The sequence below is a fragment of the Heterocephalus glaber genome, unplaced genomic scaffold, assembly GCF_053883595.1.
Source record: "Heterocephalus glaber isolate CG9 unplaced genomic scaffold, H.glaber_assembly_v1.0 deba00000546, whole genome shotgun sequence".
Lineage (NCBI taxonomy): Eukaryota > Metazoa > Chordata > Mammalia > Rodentia > Bathyergidae > Heterocephalus > Heterocephalus glaber.
In genome coordinates, this window is record NW_028258147.1 from 19,818,941 (window position 1) to 19,839,063 (window position 20,123).

The 20,123-nt window shown below is 33.1% G+C and overlaps 1 protein-coding gene across 6 annotated transcripts in view; it reads left to right on the top strand.

The window, feature by feature from the left end:
• Tfec (transcription factor EC) overlaps positions 1-20,123 on the top strand; it is a 74,311-nt gene that overhangs the window by 45,180 nt on the left and 9,008 nt on the right. For 2 of the 6 annotated variants that reach the window (XM_087204614.1, XM_087204615.1), the window contains 3 exons: positions 13,117-13,231; positions 15,255-15,311; positions 19,370-19,445. In XM_087204614.1, the coding sequence (XP_087060740.1) occupies positions 13,117-13,231; positions 15,255-15,311; positions 19,370-19,445 (248 nt within the window). Of the gene's footprint in view, positions 1-618; positions 871-11,401; positions 11,457-13,116; positions 13,232-15,254; positions 15,312-19,369; positions 19,446-20,123 lie in introns of those variants that run through there. The other 4 variants (XM_087204616.1, XM_087204617.1, XM_004865269.3 and 1 more) reach the window with 4 other exon arrangements.

Genomic DNA, 20,123 nt, shown 5'->3' on the forward strand with positions numbered 1-20,123 from the left:
TGTAAGAACAGTTTTCATGAAAAATGCATTTAATTTCACAACAATACTATGAGGTGGAGGCCTATAATGATTTTATAAATGAGAAAAGAGGCTTAGAAAAATGGAGTAATTTGCTCAAAGTCCTACATTTAGTGAATAGCAGAGTACAGGCTTGAATCTAGTTCTATGTGAAACCAAATGCTATGATCCTGTCCACTCTGCAGTGCCAGCAGATGCAAGGAGGTAGCTACTTCACAGAGCCATTGAATTTTTCAATTTGAGGGGATCTGATACAAATCTGATTCTCTGCCACACTTTAGTTGAATGATTGTTTAGCTTCTGAGTTGAGGTCTGTCTTTCTGTAATTTTCACTCATTGATCTTACTTTCACCCCTTTGTTTCAGAGACATGGTGATGGATAGTAACTCATTTCTTTTAAAACATAGAGGTATTTTTCAATCAAGTGTCTGCAAATGCTGGTGGCATTTGGCAATCTCAGTAAACTGTGATAGTTCAAGACCATTCCAGAGACGAGGACCGAGTAAATATTAACAACCCCTGTGCTTGGTTGGAACTTGAAAGGACTGCATAACATCAATGAGCAAGTTTTTGTCAATCACAGGCTAGACCAGATTAGTCTTAAAGTCCAAGGAAGAACCAAAGTTCACCTTAGTAAAGAAATTCCTGCACACCTTTCAGTTAGTTTTTGCAAGTTTAAAGGAAAGAAAATGATGAAGGAAAAAGAGAAAACCATTGCTATTGTGAAGGTTATAGACCCTTCAAAGTTAAAACTGGTGAGCAAGTATATTTTGGAATTCTTTCTGTGTTTGGAGATGAAGCCAGCTTAAATACTGAATTTGAATTTTAGAAACTTATAGCCAATACAATAAGGTATGTCAAAATTGTGCTTTGAAATGTGTAAAATATAATCTGCTGTATGACAAGCTTGTTTATTTAAAAATTGCTTTTATTGCTCTGGGCTACAGTTAAAATTGCTAGTAAAATTATTTTAGTAAAAAATTACTAAAAAAGTTTTATTGTAGAAAAAAGATTAGGGTTCCAATAATTATTTGCTACAGTATTTACATTAAATTAGCAATTATCGTCATTGATGTAGTGCTAAAAATAGACAATGTGCATTTAAAATGTGAGATACAAAAATACTTTGATACTATTCTCTGTTTTGCATTTTAGCTTTTCTATTTGTGTTATAAGACAGCTGGCAAAGAACAAGGGATATCCCACTCTGGCCCCACTCATTACTTTTATTCACTCACAATAGAGCAAAAATAATAAGAACAATAATAACAGTGGGATTTCTCCGGTCAGTGTTTGTCACTTAAGCCTCATAGTGATGCTTTAATAAAATAAAGTCAGAGGGAAGTCAGTGGTGTGTGTCCTAAAACTGGAAAAATCTGGCTTACTGCTTGTGAGTGAATAAACACTGAAAATGAAGGAAAAGAACCTTTCAAATGTCAGGTTTTATGTATTCATACATTGTACAGAATATGCTTCCCTATAGTGATCCTCTTTATACCAGAAGTTTAGCTTCATTTTAGGTCTATACTTGTTCTATATAATAGTTATCTTATTTGCTTTTATTATTTTAGGCTCACCCTGAATGTCTTCACAGAAAAGCAAAGCAAAGAATCTAAACAACTTTACATTTTTCTCCAGTTTCCCCTGCAACTCACACTAACTATGTGACATATTACACACACACACACACACACACACACACACACACACACAGACTAGGTTTATCTTTTTCCTTTTGGTATTTACTAGGAATTTTTCTGAAAATGTAATATACATATATATATATATATGATTTTCTGAAAATATATATAAGATTTTGTTACCTACTTTTGTATTCATAGTGAGATGATCTGGGAGATTATATATGTATATATACATAAATATTTTCAGAAAATTCTCAGGATTTACATAAATGATTCATTTTCAGGAAGATGGCAAGATGGTAAGATGATACTATAAGACCTCTCTTGCAGACAGAATATAAATAATAAAACAATAAGTAGAAAATAAACTGAAAATTTTACAACTGAGCTTATTAGACTTATAGTATTTAGATGAAGAGAAAAATAAACTAGGCTATTATGAAGAGGAGTGTGGCAAAGGACCTAGGCCAGTGGTGGCAAACCTATGGCACATGTGCCACAGGAGGCTGTTTGTATCATTGAAAGTTTTAAAAGGTTCGCTATCACTGGCCTAGAATCTAAATTGAAGCATAGCAAGTAAGTTGGATTTTGATTATTATTGACAGTGTGAAGTACAGAAGGTAACAGTGGGAAAATATAAAATGGAGAAAAATATAGTTGAATAACTTTCAACTTCCTGAACATTAAGAACATATAAGATTAAATATATTTTAGGCAAGAATCCTTTCACATATTAACATAGGTAGTAGTAAACCAATTGTTCTGTTAGAAAAGCTGGGTTTGAATCCAAGGCTCCTATTTATTTATAAAGCATATAACTATGGTATAATTAATTTCTCTTGGTCATGATTTTTTATATTTAAAATAGTAATTACAGTACTCCAAAAAGTTGTTAAAATGATTAGTTGAGATATTGTTACTTCAGTTACTGTGAAACATATCTCAACTAATCTGGCATATAATAATCAACTCTCTATGATGAATGTACATGTTATTATAATGCTTGTGTTCTACTATATTTTTTAAAGCCCATATGTGAATCACAGATTCTTTGTAGTCCTTTACCCCATCTCCTATTACTGAGATCAAATCTATTGTTGGAACCCTTTAGCATAGGATGTGTGTATGTGGTGATAAGAAATCTTTCAAAACATGGCTGTGGTTTGATGTTGAGTGGGTAAAATGAGGCCATATGACAGTGTTTTAAAAGCCAGACACAAAAGTTTTGGTTTGATATATGAATACAATTCGAGAAACTTTAGATAATAGAGTTGAGAGATACCTTAAAGAATTTACATTTTTAAAATGTGTTGGTCTGAGAGGAGCAGCTAGAATTAATTGGTAGGATGAAGAGATACTAGATAGAGAAACGTAATTTAGGTGTAGAGCTTTGTGGATCTTGACATATGAGAATGGAGAAGAAAACCTAAAGTGAGAAATTATTCTTAAAAAACCATAGTGGTGTGTGGCAGGTTGAATATAATATATGGAGAGGAAAGGGGCCAAAACAGTAGAAAGAGCATATGTAGAATTTGGGTCACATTATTTATGTTGTGCTTTACTATATTCATCCTGATGAGAGTAAATGAGAGTTTATTTAGATCCTTCTACAATAATACTGGATTTTATTTTCTCATAGGACAGTACTTATTTTAAAGCAAAGTTATATTTTTCCTAAGGTTATAGAAAGTTACTATTTCTCATTGATTTCAGTGAAAGTTTCATGGTCTTTCCCTCCAGATTTAAGATTGTAATTTGAAATTATTAGCCACTTCTATTAAGGAAAGGCAGGATTCCAGTAAAATGTCATACAAAATGCACATTAGTTTTTAACAGTAAGCAAACACCTAATTGGATCCTTGGTCCTTAAAAATTTCAGTCAGAAGACAAGGAGATATATGATAAACTCTGTTTCACAATTTTGTATAGAATCCAGTATAGAGAACACAAATTAAGCTATGTATAATCAAATCAGCCACACATCAAATATATCTTTCACCATAGTAGAGTGTGAGATTAACAAAATTGGTAAACAAATCAGAATCTCTAAGACTTGAAAGGTAGGAAAACTTCCATATGGGAAAGTTTTTCAGTGGTACAATTTTTGTAGGAAAGAAATATCATGTCAAATTATTTTTCTTACCAAAAAGTCTATGAAACATATAATTATATATACAATTATTTTCATATAAATGCCAATTAAAATTCAGTTAACTTTATTTGAAACTGTAAAGATGCCTTTATTCAGATTTTTTTTTTGTTTGGTGCTGAGATCAAAAGCCTTTGAGCATGCTAGGCGAGTACTATTATTAAACTACACCCAGCCAATTTTCCTTCTTTTAAAAATTCTATACTACATCACACTTGATAGCATTGGTCATCTATCTATCTCCTTTGCTATTATACCATGCTTTGGGCTAGGAAAAATAAACAAACTTGTTTCTATTTGTCTTTAACTTTGTGTATGTAAATTAGTATATTATTCTGTGTGTAACATTTTGTAACTTGCATATTTTCTCTTAATATTATATTTCACATGAAGAGCAGACTTGATTCTGTGAATATACCACCTTATTTCTTTTACCTTATTATCTTGACTAAAATTTTAAATACCAAATTGAATGCCAAAGGGAATAATTTCAGAGGAAGTAATTCTAAAATTTTCTCAATTAGGATTACATCTGCTGTGAGATTACAGGTGTGCTTTTTATCAAATTAAGGAAAATCTCTGCCTAGTAGACTAAATTTTATCATAAGAGAATAAATTTTGGTCAAATTTCTGGTATAGAGTGTACCTTGGTTCATGAACTTAATTTGTTCAATGATTCTGGGGAAGGTGGCTACATTCGTGTTTGTCCAGAGAAGATGGCCACAGTTGTATTCTTCTCCTGATGCAGCATTCACAACTGGAAGCAAATTTTTCCCAAAAGCTTGTTTGCAAATGAAGTTGTTCATGAACAGAAGTCTTCATGAATCAAGATATTACTATATATAGGACTGTATATGTGCATAAATGCAGGACATAATCATAACTTTCCTGTTCTCTTTAAACATCACACAATACCTTTTTGGAAAACCCAACTTGATTGTGGAAAATTATCTCATATATATTCTCTTGGATTCAAATTGCTAGTAGTATTTTGCTTAAAACTTAGAGTTATGGGTGAAATGGGCCTATAATTTTCTTTTTCTGCAATGTCTTTGCACGGTTTCAGCTTCACTGAGTTGGTTCACATTTCTGTTGCCTCTACTGTTTGGAAGTATTTGCATAAAAGTGACATGATATAGTTCTTGATGATGTGACATTTTTCTCCATAAATCTGTCTAGTCAAGATATTTTACTTGTGAACTGTTTAGCTTATTTTTATTTCTTCAGTAATCCTAAGACTATTCAAGACATTACATTACTTCAGTCAGTTCTACTAAATTATATTTTTCTAAAAATTTATGCATTTTGCTTAAGTACTCACAATCACAGGCAAATTGTTGTAATATCTCATCTTTTGTTTTTTTCAATGCTAGGGATTGAACCCTTGACCTTTGAATTGAGCTGCATATTCTAACACTTAAAAAAATTTTTTTTTTTGAGACAGATTCTATAATTTGCTAATTCACCCAGGCTGAATTTCAGTTTACAGTTCTCTTACCTCACCTTCCATGAGTGCCAGAAGTATAGGCATGTGCCACTAAGTTTAGCTTATCTCTCTCTCCTTTTTTTGGTACTGGGCATCAAACTTGGGTCCTTGCGCTTGCTCAGCAGGTGGCAAAACCATTGAGCTAAATCCCTGGCCCAAGGTTATCTCATTTTTATTTTATTGTGGTAAAATATACATAACTAAAACTTACTATTTTAAAATGTGTAACTCAGTGATTAAGTTCATGTTATGGCTTGTATCTAAATGTCCTCGCAAAGCCTTATGCAGTCATAGGTGGGGCCTTTCAGAGGTGGCTGGATCTAGAGTGTATGATGCTGGGATTAAGGGTGTGTGATTACTAAATTAGTTTATTGATTGTTTTGGCATAGTTCTGGGTGTGGATAATGGGAAGGCCCATTCTGGGTGTTAGTGCTACTTGCCCTAAGGGTCTGTAACCTGGATGGAATATAAGGGACAGAAAGAGGGCTGCTGTTGTCGCTTGCTGCTTCTTTACAACTTCAATGCTTTGCTACCTTTTGCCTACCATGAACTGGTTTCCTCTACATTGCTCCTCTGCCATGCCACTCTGCCTTGGAGCCAGCCAACTATGAACTGAAACCTCTACAAACTGTAAACTAAATAAACTTTTCCTGATTTAACTTTGGATATCAGGTATTTCGTCTCAGCAACAAGAAAAAATAAGACAATACATTTGCAATGTTGTGCAGCCACCATCACTGCTCATTTTATGAACTTTTCTATCCTCCTAAACAGAAACTCTACCCATTGAATAATAGCTATTTGTGTCCTTTACTTCCAGCCTCTGATAATCTGCATTTTATTTTCTGTTTCTGTGAATTTGACTACATACCTCATATAGGTAAAATAATTTTATACCTGGAATATTTCACCTATCATAATTTTTTCAAGATTTATCTATGTCGAGCAAGATTACATTAATTTTTAAGGGTGATTAATATTCCAATCTATATATATTATACATATGTATACATATGTATACATACATATTTAAATATATATATATATATATTTAGTTAATGGACATTTGGGTTATTTCCACCTTTTAGGCATTGTAAATATGAACACTGATCCACGATTATCTGATCCAGTCCTTATTTTAATTAAAGTACATACCTACTAATTGAGAAGTGAAATTACTGGATCATACAGTAATTCTGTATTTAACTTTTGAGGAAGCATCATATTGTTTTCCACAATGGTTCAACCATTTTGAATTCCTACCAGCAATACCTCAGTGATCTAATATCTCCAGATCTCCTAACAGCTGCTATTATCTTTTTTCTTTTGATAATCAGTTTAATGTGTGTGAAGAAGTATCATATTATCCTTAATGATGAGTATTGTTGGACATCTCTTTGTATGCTTTACTGGTCATGTTCATTTGTATATTTTCTTAGGAGAAATGTTTATTGAAGACCTCCGCTCCTTTTAAAAATTGAGTTGTTAGTTCTTTGTTGTTACTATTGAGTTGTATATATACGTCCACACACACACATATATAAAATACACACAGAGAGAAAGACAGAGAGAGAAAGACTAGATATTAATCTCTTACATAAATGCATAGCTTCTTTTGTGTGGTTCATTTTTTCACAAACTTGATAGTGTCTTTTGTTGCACAGAAGGTTTAGATTTTGTTGAAGTCATCTATTCTTTTTGTCCTGTGATTTTGGTATCATATCTACAAAATCTTGGCCAAAGTCCTATGTATTGAAACCTTTATTCTATGATTTTTTCTAAGAGTTTTATAATTTCTCATTTAGTTCTTCAGTGTATGTTGAAGTAGTTTTTGTAGTGTAAGATAAGAACCCAACTTCATTCTTTTTCTTTTGAATATCCAGTGTAACTAGAACTATTTGCTGAAAAGGGTACCCTTTCCCCATGGAATGGTTGGAACATTTGTCAAAAATTATTTGACCATATATTAGGAGGTGTATTTTTGTTCTTGCTCTTATTCTTCATAGGTCTGTGTATCTGTCTTTATATCAGAATCACACTGTTTAGATTACTATAGCATTGTAATAAATTCTGAAATCCAGAAATGTAAGCCCTTCAACTTTGTTCAAGATTATTTGATTTTTAAGGGGTCTTTGGATTGTATGTAAATTTTAATATGCAATTTTCTATTTCTTCAAAAACTGCAACTTGGGTTTGATAGCGATTACTTGAATCATTGAATTGCTTTGGTATTACTGTCATTTTAATAATATCAAGTCTTTTCTTCAATTAAAATTCAGTATCTTTCCATTTATTTATGTCTTCTTTAATTTTTTTTCAGCTGAGCTGGGGGAAATGTCACAGACCTGTAATCCTAACACTGTTGGAGGCTGAGGCAGATGGATTCCAAATTTGAGTCCAGCCTGGGAAATTGAGCAAGATACTGCCTCAAAATAATAAAAAAAAAATTTTTAAGTTGCTGAGACACAGATAATCAGTTTTCCCAACACTGCTTGTTGAATAGGCCATCTTTCCTCCAATGCATGCTTTTGATCTCTTTTTCGAAGCTCAGATAGCTGAATGTATCTGATGAGGTTTCTGTACCCTGTATTCTGTTGCATTGATCCATGTGTCTGTTCTTGTTCCAGTACCATGCAATTTTTATCACTATTGCTTTGCAGTATAGCTTGAAGTCAGGTATTGTTATGCCACCTGCTTTTCTGTTATTGCCTAGCATTACTTTTGCTTTTCTGAGTCTCTCCTGGTTCCATATGAATTTTAGAATTGTTCTCACTAGATCTGTAAAGTACACTATTGGCTTTTGATTGGGACTTCATTGAATCTGTATTACTGTTTCAGGTGAATGGCTATTTTGACAATATTGGTTCTGCCTATCCAAGAGCAGGGAACATTTTTCTGTTTTCTGATGTCCTCTTCAATATGCTTCAGGGTACTGTAGTTTTCTTTGTAGAGACCTTTCACTTCCTTGGTTAGATTAATTCCTAGATATTTCAGTTTTATTGAAGCTACTGTGAATGGTTTTGTTTTTGTAATATCCTCATTTTGTTCTTTTTTGGTGTACACAAATGCTAGTGATTTTTGTGTGTTGATCTTGTATCCTGCTAGTTTGCTGAGATTGTTTATTACTTCAGCATCTCTGGCCAATAGAGAAATGCAAATTAAAACAATCCTGAGATTCCATCTTACACCAGAAAGAATGGCAATCATTAGGAAATCAAACAATAACAAATGATGGTGTGGCTGTGGTGAAAAAGGAACCCTTCTTCATTGTTGGCAGAAATGTAAACTAGAACAACCATTATGGAAATCATCATGGAGATTTCTCAAAGAACTGAAATTAGAAATTCCATATGACCCAGCTATTCCCCTGCCAAGTATCTTCCCCAAAGATCTTGTCATCATATTACAGTGACACTTGCATACCAGTGTCTATAGCAGCATTATTGCTAATTGCTAAATCCTGGAAGCAGCCTGTATATATCAATAAACAATTGGATAAATAAAATGTGGTATCTATATAATTGAATACTACTCAACTCTAAAGAAGGACAAATTTGAGACATTTTTAGGGAAATGAATGCACCTAGAAAATATAATGTTGAGTGAAATATAGCAGACACGCAAGCTAAATATAGTATGGTATCTCTCATCTAAGTGAACCAAAGTATAAACAAAGAAAATGATATAGGATTGAGAGAAAGGGACAAGGGGACGGATGGATCTCTTGCAATAGGGAAGCAATCCAAAGGACTAGGACAAGGGGTGAGGAAAAAGGGGAAAGGGAAATAAGAATAAAGATATGGCATGTACAGGAACCTAATAACTCCAATTAATGTAAACATTATATGGTGTAATATGAGCTAAAACAAATAATATTGACAAATATGAACAAAGGGACAGGGGAACCTGTGTGGGAGGGGAGAGGGGCGGAAAGGGGAAGAAAAAGAAAAGCTGTAATATATATATGTAATCACTCCCAAGATGATTGTAAAGTGCATGAATTGCAAACATGTACTAATAAAAATAAGTGGCTGGGGTCTGGGAATAGTGTGAAGGCCCTGGAGTCATGCCCCAGTACTGCAAAAGTCCAATCCAATCCAATCTTTTAGCTGTACTTTTTAATTTTTAGTGTACAAGACCTTGCCTCCTGTGTTAAGTTCATTCCTAAGTGTTTTATTCATTTTGTTGCTGTTAAATAGTGCACTGTTTTCTTAACTTTTATAGACTTTTCCTTTTATTTTTAATTGTGCTATTGAAAAATCTATATTAATCTGATTCTTGTTCCCTTTTTTTGAGACAGGGTCTCACTATATAGTTGACGCTGGTCTTGAACTTACTATGTAGCCCAGACTGGTCTGTAACTCATGAGGATCCTCCTGCTACAGCTTCCCAAGTGTTAGGATTGTAGGATAGCACCACCATTCCCAGCTTGATTCTTGTGTCCTTTTATATAACCTTTCCCTCTCCATTTAGGCTTTAAGCTTTTTCTCTCTGTTATTGTATATTCCTAAATTTCAGTGTAATATGTCTGAGTGCCAATTGTTCCTGTCTCTCTTCTTTTGCATTATAGTCACTGACTTTTAAATCAAAATAAAGTAACAATAGGGTGAGGGATTTAGCCTGCCTCACAAGTGCAAGGTCATGACTAGGATCTCTGGTACCAAAAAACCCCACAAAAAACAAACAACAACACCACCAACAAAAAACCAATAACATAAGATAAAATAAAGAAGTCACTCTAGTCATTTGTTTAGTGTTAATTCTTGGAAATTTAACTTCATTATTTTAAAGCAATATTTTCTGCCTTCTAATTTTATTTTCTAAGACTAATCTGTATTTTAGTTCTATCATCAAATTTATCCTTCATATTGTTTTCTTTCATCTGCCTTTCTTTCTTTCTTTCTTTCTCTCTTTCTTTTTCTTTCTTTTATTTATTTATTTTTTGTACCAGGGATTGAACTCAGGACCTTGTGCATGTCCTATTTTTTGATTTTTTTTTTTTACTCCTTTATCTGTATATTCATTATGCTATTGTTTTGTTCTACAGTTTTTCCCATGTATTTTATTTTTCACATCTCCTATTTCTTCTTGTCATTGTTGATCACTTTGGTCATTGTTATATTTACTTATTAATTATCATTAAAATTATTACAAATACCTTCCCTTTTTAGGCTAACTTAACAAACTTGACTTCTTTTGCTTTTGTTATTATTTCTGATGTTGCACAATGTTTTACTTTTGAAATAGTCACTTACCTCAGATGTTTTGCCCATGTGAGCTCATTTTCTTCAGGAAGTATTGGCTACCCTGAATGGAAGAATATATGTGGAAAGGTGGGAAGCAACTCATTTAGTCCTTATCACTTCAGTGGTGGAAATGCGAATAAAATCTATATGCCGTTGCCAATCATTTCTCATCTCAAAGCAACTTCTCAGACTAGGAGTTCACTTTTTCCATCACAGAAAATATAGTTTTAGAGATATATGTTATATTTGTTGAAAGGATTTTATGATAAATTCTTTACTTAATATCTTTAAAATTCATTTCTTGTTAATGGTAATGTGTTCATCTATTGTCATGTCAAAGGTTTTGTCCTACTGAGAAAGCAATCTGCTTTTTAATTAGAGTAAATCTTTCTTCAAAAACTACCTATCCTGTTGCTTAATAATCTACAGAATAAAGTTAAAACTTATACTTTATTACCTAAGTTAGTTACCCCTCTAATACAGGTACATTTAATTTGCATTCTAAGCTCTTTCATATGTATACAGAATTGTTAAATTTTCACCAACATTGTACTTTTACATGTTTTAATGGAGAAAAGGCACATTAGATTACATGAAATATATTACATGCTTTGAAATTGAAACCTAATAGTTTAATGATATTTAAAATGTGATTAGCCATTTATATGAAATAGACTAGTATCTATGGCATAAAATTAAATAGGATATTAACCATTGTGCTTCAGGGCATAAGTTGGACAACAACTAAGGTCAGAAAAAGATGTAATATAGCTATTGTTAAGCAGGATCAGATTCATTGTCAGAATATCTGCCCCATTTATAAGGAATAATGCATTTATAAGGAATTCTGTCTGATCAGGTAACGTGGACCCAAAGAAGTGCTCCAGTTAGGAACCTATCACTTTATTGTTACAGTATGTATGTACTATAGCTCTTTTTCCTTTAACATTTCTGAAGTTTGCCACTTCTGCAATGAAATCCATCTGAATTCAGCCCTTCAGAGGAGAAATTCCCTTTTTCTAGTTCCTTCCCCTTCACTCCCTGTCTTTTGTTCAGTGCATCCATTATGTTTCTCAAAGGCACAGTGGAAATGTACAATTCAGGTTGGTGATGCCTCAGCTCATAACCAACAGGCTTTTTCAAAAATGATCTTGGAAAATTTGTACTTTTAAATATATGGTTAAATGACTCACATCTATCTGTCTTCTGGTTTCCTCCTGTTTTTTTTTTAACCTGCTACTCATACATATCATCTCACCAAATTGATCAACTTTGTCCCCATTTTGCAAATGAAAAAATTGAAATGGAATCATTATTTGACTTATATAACTCTCATCTAAGATCCATAAAATAAAAACATATTTTAAAAATAATGACTTTGTATAAAATAACTGTGAGGAGTTCTAATAAAGTTAATGGTAAGGAAACAATATGTGAAATATGTATCTCTGAATCATATGCCAAATAAAATGCATCTATTTATATGTATATATAATTATTTACTAGGTGATTTTAGTTATATTTTAATTTTTTCCCTTAGAAATATAAAACATTTATTGCATATACTGTAATGGTTTATTACCCCAGATACTGATTTTGGTCTTAATATGTTTTTTCTTCATATTTATTTCCAGTCTAATTTTAAAAGTATCAAAAAATTCTCACTTTAAATTGGAGTTTTACAAAAAATGGGAATGTGGAGTTAGTTTCTCCTTAATGATCTTGTTACAGTTACATTTGATTATATGTATTGTTTCCAGTCTTTGAGGAGAGAAAAACAATTACTTCTTATTCAGCTTTTGGGTAACTGCCCAGAAATGGATTAAAGATATGTAGAATGGAAATATTTTAAAATTTCAAATCCTACATTTTAAATGCAGCTTGTTGTAACATGATGGATATTCATTTGAAATATGAATATTGTGTATAAAATACCTTAGCTTTTCTGAAAAGTTATTCCTAAGAAGCACTTGAAGAATTGCAGTGTTGCTACAATTGGATGTAGAGCACTTTTGGTTTCCAGCTGAAATATTTATAATAATCTAGAATAGTAAATGTGCAATGCAGAAAAAGTATGCTTTCCAGGAAGGAGTTTCTCAATAGTGTAAAATGCTTCCTGACTGTGAGTTGCTGGTAGCACTGATAGTGTAAAAAGGCTCCCAATTATACCTAATTTGTGGTATGCAAGGAACTTCTCCAGCTTTGCTAAGATGTGCATTGATTTTGTCTGAAAGAATATTTTTAATTGTATTCATTTATAACCATGTCATATGCTAGTTCAAACTTCTATAATTTTGTAAACATTAATCAGAATTTTCCTTCATGCATGAACTGATTTATCTTTTTGTTTAAATATAAATGCTTTTCTCAGAATAACTTATTCACAATCATTCCGTAATGTAATTAAAAATAGTCAATTCATACTCATCTCTTGTTTAAAATTAAAATGCTATATATTATCATTATTATTACTGACAAAATGATAAATTTAAAAAGGAGAATTTAATGTATACAAATAAAGATACTCATGTGCACAGAAAGTTTAATTGATCTTTTCTTCCTTTTCCTCTCAAGTTATCAGGAAGTATTTTGGATGTATATAGTGATGAACAGGGAATTTCACCAATTAATATGGGGCTTACAAGTGGTTCCTGTCCAGTTAGTCTACCAATGAAAAATAAAATTACAGGTAATCTTACTTTTATAGTTTTACCTTTTAAAATTTTTATCAGCTACCTAAGATATGAGTGATAGGTATTGTGCTAAGTAGCATATTTTAAAAGAATATTATCAAATGAAGGGAGAGTTTCAGAAAATAAATCCATCATGTTTTTATGACAACTAGACAGTGGATTAGTATAACTTGCAGTTTGACTGAATTGATTCATTGTTTTAAGAAATACATATGTAGTTTTCACAGAGATACGTAAATATAGCTTCACTTAGCATAAGGTCATTTTTCTATCAAATTGATATTTATACATTTGCAGAATTATAATTAATTAGAAAAATTATTCTTTGTAGAATTAGATATAAAAAAGTTTAAATTTTTCCCTTTTAAGTTTTTCTATTGATTTCATGATGGACTTGGATTAAACCTTCTCAATTGAGAAAAATAAACTCAATTTTCAACAATTCATTTCAAAATTGTTACAAATCAAAGGAATCATAGAAGTTTTGTCAGATTCTTCAATGGCCTGAGGAATTATTTTGCCAAAGTCACACAGCTGATCAGAGTCAAAAATGTATTAATGATTTCCTGATTTACCAATCCAGTGTTAGATCTTTCATAAGAATAAAATAAAATTCATTTGAAAGTTTAATAATGAGCTTTTGGATCATAGCTGAAAAACTACATCGTTTTAAAGTAATAGTTTAGGTAAATACAATGCATGCCATTAACGGAGCTTGATAACTAAAAAATATGTATGTGTTGGGCCGGGGATTTAGCTCAATGGTTTAGCTGCCTGCTGCACAAGTGCAAGGACCCAAGTTCGATCTCAGGTACCAAAAAAAAAAGAAAAGTATGTGTTAAAAGTATAGTATTTGGATTAAAACTAATGTGTTTTAAATAAATACGATGTATTGCTTTATTACCTATTTTTAAAACTAAATTCTAAGAACATTGTAACAATTACCTTTTTAATATAATCACAAATTAATGCTAAAATTTATCAGCTTGAAGGAAACATCTATACCCTCTTCCAGTATCTGTCAGGAAACCAAAGGGAGCCAAGAAAATTTGTTCTGACTCTGAGTTTCTTATAGGGCACTGGTCCAGATGTCAGGCAAATGTACACAGTCTGACACTTCACGGGTAGAGGCTGGAGGACACATTCCCAAGAAGGTTCCTTCACAGCCCTTGCAAATTAGTGCCGCTTGTTGATGAGCAATATTGATACTTTATTGTGAGGACCTCTCCATAGTGTTATTTATGAATCCTCAAGACATGAAAAATGGTGAACCAAGAGGTACCAAAGTGGAAGCTGCAAATGTTTACTATAACCTAACCTTGGAAGCCACAGCAGACATTTCCACAACACTGTTCATTTCATAGGTCAGCCTCCTTCATTGCTGGAGAGAACTACCAAGGGTATGAACACCAAGAAATGAGAGTTGGGGGCCATCCTGATGGTGGATGAGCACAAATTCAACCACTTAGCATGAGGACAGTGTCAGTAAGTGGAAGAGAGTGTGTGGAATGATTTGATAGGAATATCTATGAAAGGTAGTTAGTTCCAACTCATGGGATGTAGAAGTCATAATTATTTATGAAGATTTTAGGCCAGAATAATTTCTTTCTGAATCTCAAATTCTGAAAATAATAATGACAATGACTGAATAATTTAATACGTTCTGTGTGTCACACCTCTTTTATAATCATCACAGTGACAATCAGGTAGGTATTTTACATTCATTTTACAGATGAAAATTCTGAGACACAAAGAAATTTGGTAATTGATCACAGCTATTACATGGATAGCCAGAAAACAAATCCAGCTTTTCTTACCCCAGAGTCTAAAGGCTTTGTCATTGCCTTTTACTAAAGAGATCTCTGTTTCAAGTTTCCAAATATTTTCATCAAAAATATTATTTTACCACTTTGGAACAAGCAATCTTGTATTTTCACCTAGTATTTCTGAATCATTTTGCCTGAGAAAATTTTTAGAGTAGAACTAAAGCACTGTTTCAATTATTTTTCTTATGATCAGAAGCTGACACCAGAGCGTTGGCAAAAGAGAGACAAAAAAAGGACAATCACAACCTCAGTGAGTACATTTTTTCTGTTTTTTCAAACTGAACTAAAACAATAGTGAATGCATAGAAATTGAATTATATAGGCTTTTATTATAACTCCATAAGTAGTTAAGGATGATCAAAATTGCTAGTGCTTGCAAACAAGCCCTTTTGGGAAATGCAACCCATGTGAACAGTGAAAGAAAAAAATTGTATATTTTCCAAAGTGAAACATCTCTCCTTGATCATTCATTCCCTAGGAGGCTGTGTTTGACTGAGATGAGTGCATTAGGCTACATTTGAACTGTGTTGTGATTCACTGATTCAAAGATTTAAAAAGATAAAGTGACTTTAGAAACCATTTTAATAGTATGCCATCTTAATAGTCAGAAACATAAGTCCAGGCTCCCATTTTTCTGTGTCAATTTGCTCCTCCCTTCCTAATTATATCTTATCTGAAAGGCATTTCTAGTGTTGTAATGCTGAATTCCACCTCTGGGGAAAAATGGCTTTTCAGGCCTTCCTCCAGGTCAGGTTGACTCTGATAACAGGTTACTTGAGATGGGAAATGTGAAGAAGTAGATTAGCAGCAGGGCTGGGCTTTAGGGTGCTTGGTCATGTGTTAAGTGTGTGACTATCTTGAGAGAGCTTGACTGATTGAGAACGAAGGGTCTTTGTTCTGGGTGCCAAATCAAAAACTGAAGGAAGAGTAAAACAAAGAAAAATAAATAAAATGTTAAAGCCCCGAATAATCAGTAATTTCCTTACATGCAATGAGCAGAAATTGATTCCGAATATACCTGTGAATCTACACCTTTACCTAATGCACCTTGCAGAGCGGTGAGTGTTAGTTGACTGAGTGAGTGTGAGGAAAGAGCCGAAACACAGGTTTCCAACAGGCCTCAGGGAAATGACCTGACTTCCACAAACCTGAATAGCAGAGCAGAAAACCTTGTTCCAGACTTTGAACAAGGTGAATATGACTGGGGAGAGCTAATGATTGGGAGAAGGAATTAGTACCTTGAGGAAGTATGGAGTTGTTTCTTTGTAAATCTGTTAATTATTACTGTCTTTGCCATTCTTTTTTCTGTTTGCAGCTTAAGCAGTTAAGTCATTTACCGTAGAATATTGTAGGTGTCTGATATGTGTACCTTAATGAAGTGTTTTCTAACCTGGATTCTCTTGTTAAATTATCTTCCTTTTGGGGAAAAATCAACATGAAAAGATATCATAAGTGTTAAGTATAATGAATTTAGACCAATCCTTGAAAACACAAATCTGGTGGGAGCATGCAAAGTACAGAGAAGGTCCCACTTACCACATGGTTAAACATGTAAGAGGTATAACTCAAACTAAAAAGTGCTAAATTAAATATGGCCCATCCTTCCTAAAGGCATTAGAAGGTCAGGAGTGAATTTAAAATTCTCAGGTTGCTAGAGTGAGGCAGGAATGTCAGGGAAGGGCAATAACAGCCCTCAGCTTGCAGCCTATTCTACTTCTCTCCTCAGTCTCTATTCTACTCTGTACTATAAATGGCCTCAAACATGAGTGTGAACAGCCCACCCTGTACATTTATGCTCCATACATAATCCTGTAAATAGCTGCCCTTGGGTCACATCCTGACCTATGGATGAGAACACTGGTGCCGTGAGTGATTTTCCCCCAGGAGGGGAGACCTTGAGATGAGGTTTGCACGGACTCTGGAAGTGGGCCCATGATTCGAAGAGAACTTCCTTGTGCACATTCCCAGAGTGTAGTGGGGAAGGAATTTCCCTGGCCCTGTGGCTGCCTTGCTTACAGGGAAGAGGTCTGGCCAGAGAAGGGAGGAGTAGGTGTCCTTTAAGTGTGGGTGGGAGTAGTGGCCTTTTCTGCCTGGATCTAGGGAGAGGATTGAGTGAATGTGTCAAAAACTTTGTAAAGAGTGAAATCACTAAGTGTAAAATAGCTTAGCCATTTCTTAAAGCATAACTATTTCACAAATAACTATTGCTAGATATATAAACAACATGGAGCAAAGCAAAATTAACATTAGCCAGTTGAAAATAGGTAATAGTCTGAGTGGACAATGAGCTTCTGATATTTTACATGAGGTAAATTTAAATGATAAGTTTTGAAGAAACATTAGAGAACTAAAATTAGTCACCCACTTTGAAATAAAACTGTGAACTTCATAGCTGTTCTTTAAAATTTCGGAGGTCTGGTTTGTAATATGAGATAATGTATATGAACATTGAATTATTAATAAATTCTCACTGTAAAATACATATGTATGCTATCAGATTTATCTTTATTTCTTAGTATTTTTAATATGATATCATTTAGCTTTTTTAATTAAATGCACAGGGAAACAAATTAGTGAAGAGACAAAATAAATTCTCTCAAAATCAATTGTATTCTAATTTTAGAGGGATCCCCCTGTATTATTCCAGAAGGTCAACTCCTTTCATAATAATTTGCTTTGTAGAATAGGTTCATTAAGACAATTTGCATTCTTTGATAACTTTCCTGATCTTCAGTAGCAGACCTTAATTCTCAATTCTGCGCTATGCAAGTATTTTATCACCCATTTAAAATGTTTTTTTGTGACCTTTTTATACCTTTATCTCCTTGAATATTTTAAATATACAACTATTGAAAAATACCATATATTATGGTGCTTGATATTACAAATATAGAATAGATGATTGTTCTTAGAGCCAATATAGAGAACTCATCATATATCTGACATTCGTTGATTATTTACTACATACACAAAATTGCCGTAGTAATGAATGCATGAGCAAAAACAGTCTCTACATGAAAGTCTTTATCAGTATTTCTCAAATCATGGCTTTTACACATACAGAATCAGCATCACCTGGGAGCTTGTCAGAAATGCTTATTCTTAGACATAACTCCAGATATACTAAAATCAGAATCTCTAGATGTGGCATACAGATCTACTTAATGATCCTTCCCTGTGCTTCTGATACATGCCAAAGGTTAAAAACTGCTAATTTATAGATTATTGAAAACTTTAAATTAGAAAAATGAGCTGATATTCTAATCAACATACATTTATTTAGCACCTCCTAAGTAGACCAAACTCTCTGCAAATACAAAAATGAATGAGATGTACCAACTTCTCTCAAGATGGGGACAGATAATTGGGCACAAACACTTGTAATGTACTAAACATTGAGGGGAGTAGATGAAAGAATAAAGCAAGGTGCATGATCTTAAAAGACTGCAGTCCTAATGGATTGACAAAGTGTGTATGTGTAAAATGACAAACAGAATAAACACACGTATATATGCATATATATGTATCAATGTGAGTTAATGTAGAAATTGAATTAAAACTATTTTGAGGCAAAATATTTTTAAAGTATTATAAATCATATATTTATAATTCTAATGTAATTTTTGCTTTTATAGTAAGATTGTTGTGGTTTGGATCTAAAATGTCCCTCAGTAGACTCAGATTTTCAGAGATGTGGCTTTTCAATCATGAGGAGTCTAACTTTATTGTGGATAAATTCAGAATTTGATAGAATTCTTGGGAAGTGATGGAAATTTAGGAGATGGGGCCCAGCTGAAGGGAATGAGTCATGGCAGCATGCCCTTAGGGACTATATTGCCTATATCTTGCGCCAGTCCTATTTCTCTCTGGGTCACTCTATCATGTTTCTCTCTCTCTCTCTCTCTCTCTCTCTCTCTCTCTCTCTCTCTCTCTCTCTCTCTCTCTCTCTTCCTTCCTGTCATGAGATGAACTACTTTCTTCCACTATGCCCTTCGCTATGATGTTTCTACCCTTCCATGGGCCAGAAAAGCAATAAAGCCAGCTGACTATGGACTGAAACCTCCAAAATCTTAAGCCAAAATAAACCTTTTCTCCTTTAATTTGATTTTCTCAAGTATTTTATCAGCAATGTAAAGCTGACTAACACAAAGATACTTTTGAATTGTTATTCTATTATTGAGTTCTTTTTTTAAACTAAATGGAAATATTTTTGTGGACTGTTTTAAAAGAGCATTAAGAAACTTTATAGCTGATGAAAACTGAACTGAAATTTAATGAGACTAAGCAATAATATTTCTTCTGTAATAGTTGAAAGAAGAAGAAGGTATAATATTAATTACCGAATCAAGGAGCTTGGCACTCTTATTCCGAAGTCTAATGATCCGTGAGTTCAAAATCATTTCATAATAATGTTATGGTTTCAATACCCCCAAAAATGAGTGGGAGGGAAGAAGGGAGGACAGAACCAATGACTAGGAAACCAAGCAGCTATGATAAAATAAGGCCATCACTGGTCTCATTTAAAATGTCTATTCCAGGGTGATATTAAGCATCAAGCCTATTCCTAGAGTTACTCTCACGAACACAGAAAATAAGTAAATAAAAAAAAGAAAAGAAGTAAATGATATCTCTTTAGTTCATAGTGGGTTTATTTTATAGTATTGACATAGGTAAATTTAATGATAGTGCCAAAAGCTATTTATAATGCTCCCTGGGATGCTCAAATTGTGATCATGACATTTCTTCCAATTTAAAATTATATGAACATGAAGATAGAGCTGTCAGATTTTCAGAGGTCCCCAAATTCTGGAGAATTATATACATTCAATAAATGGCATTGTAAATTGATGCCAACCAGGTTTTTGTGGCAAATACAGAGGCAAACACATTGAGGTTGTAAATCTCAAGAACTAGGTTAATTAATCAAAGTGTCTATTTGAATATTGAGTGATTACACTAAAACATAAAAATATGGTCTGTGGCCTTGCTAAGGATTTGAAAACGATCTCTCAAAATACTGGCAACTAGCCATTATCGAGAAATGATAAAGTTTGACGAAGCA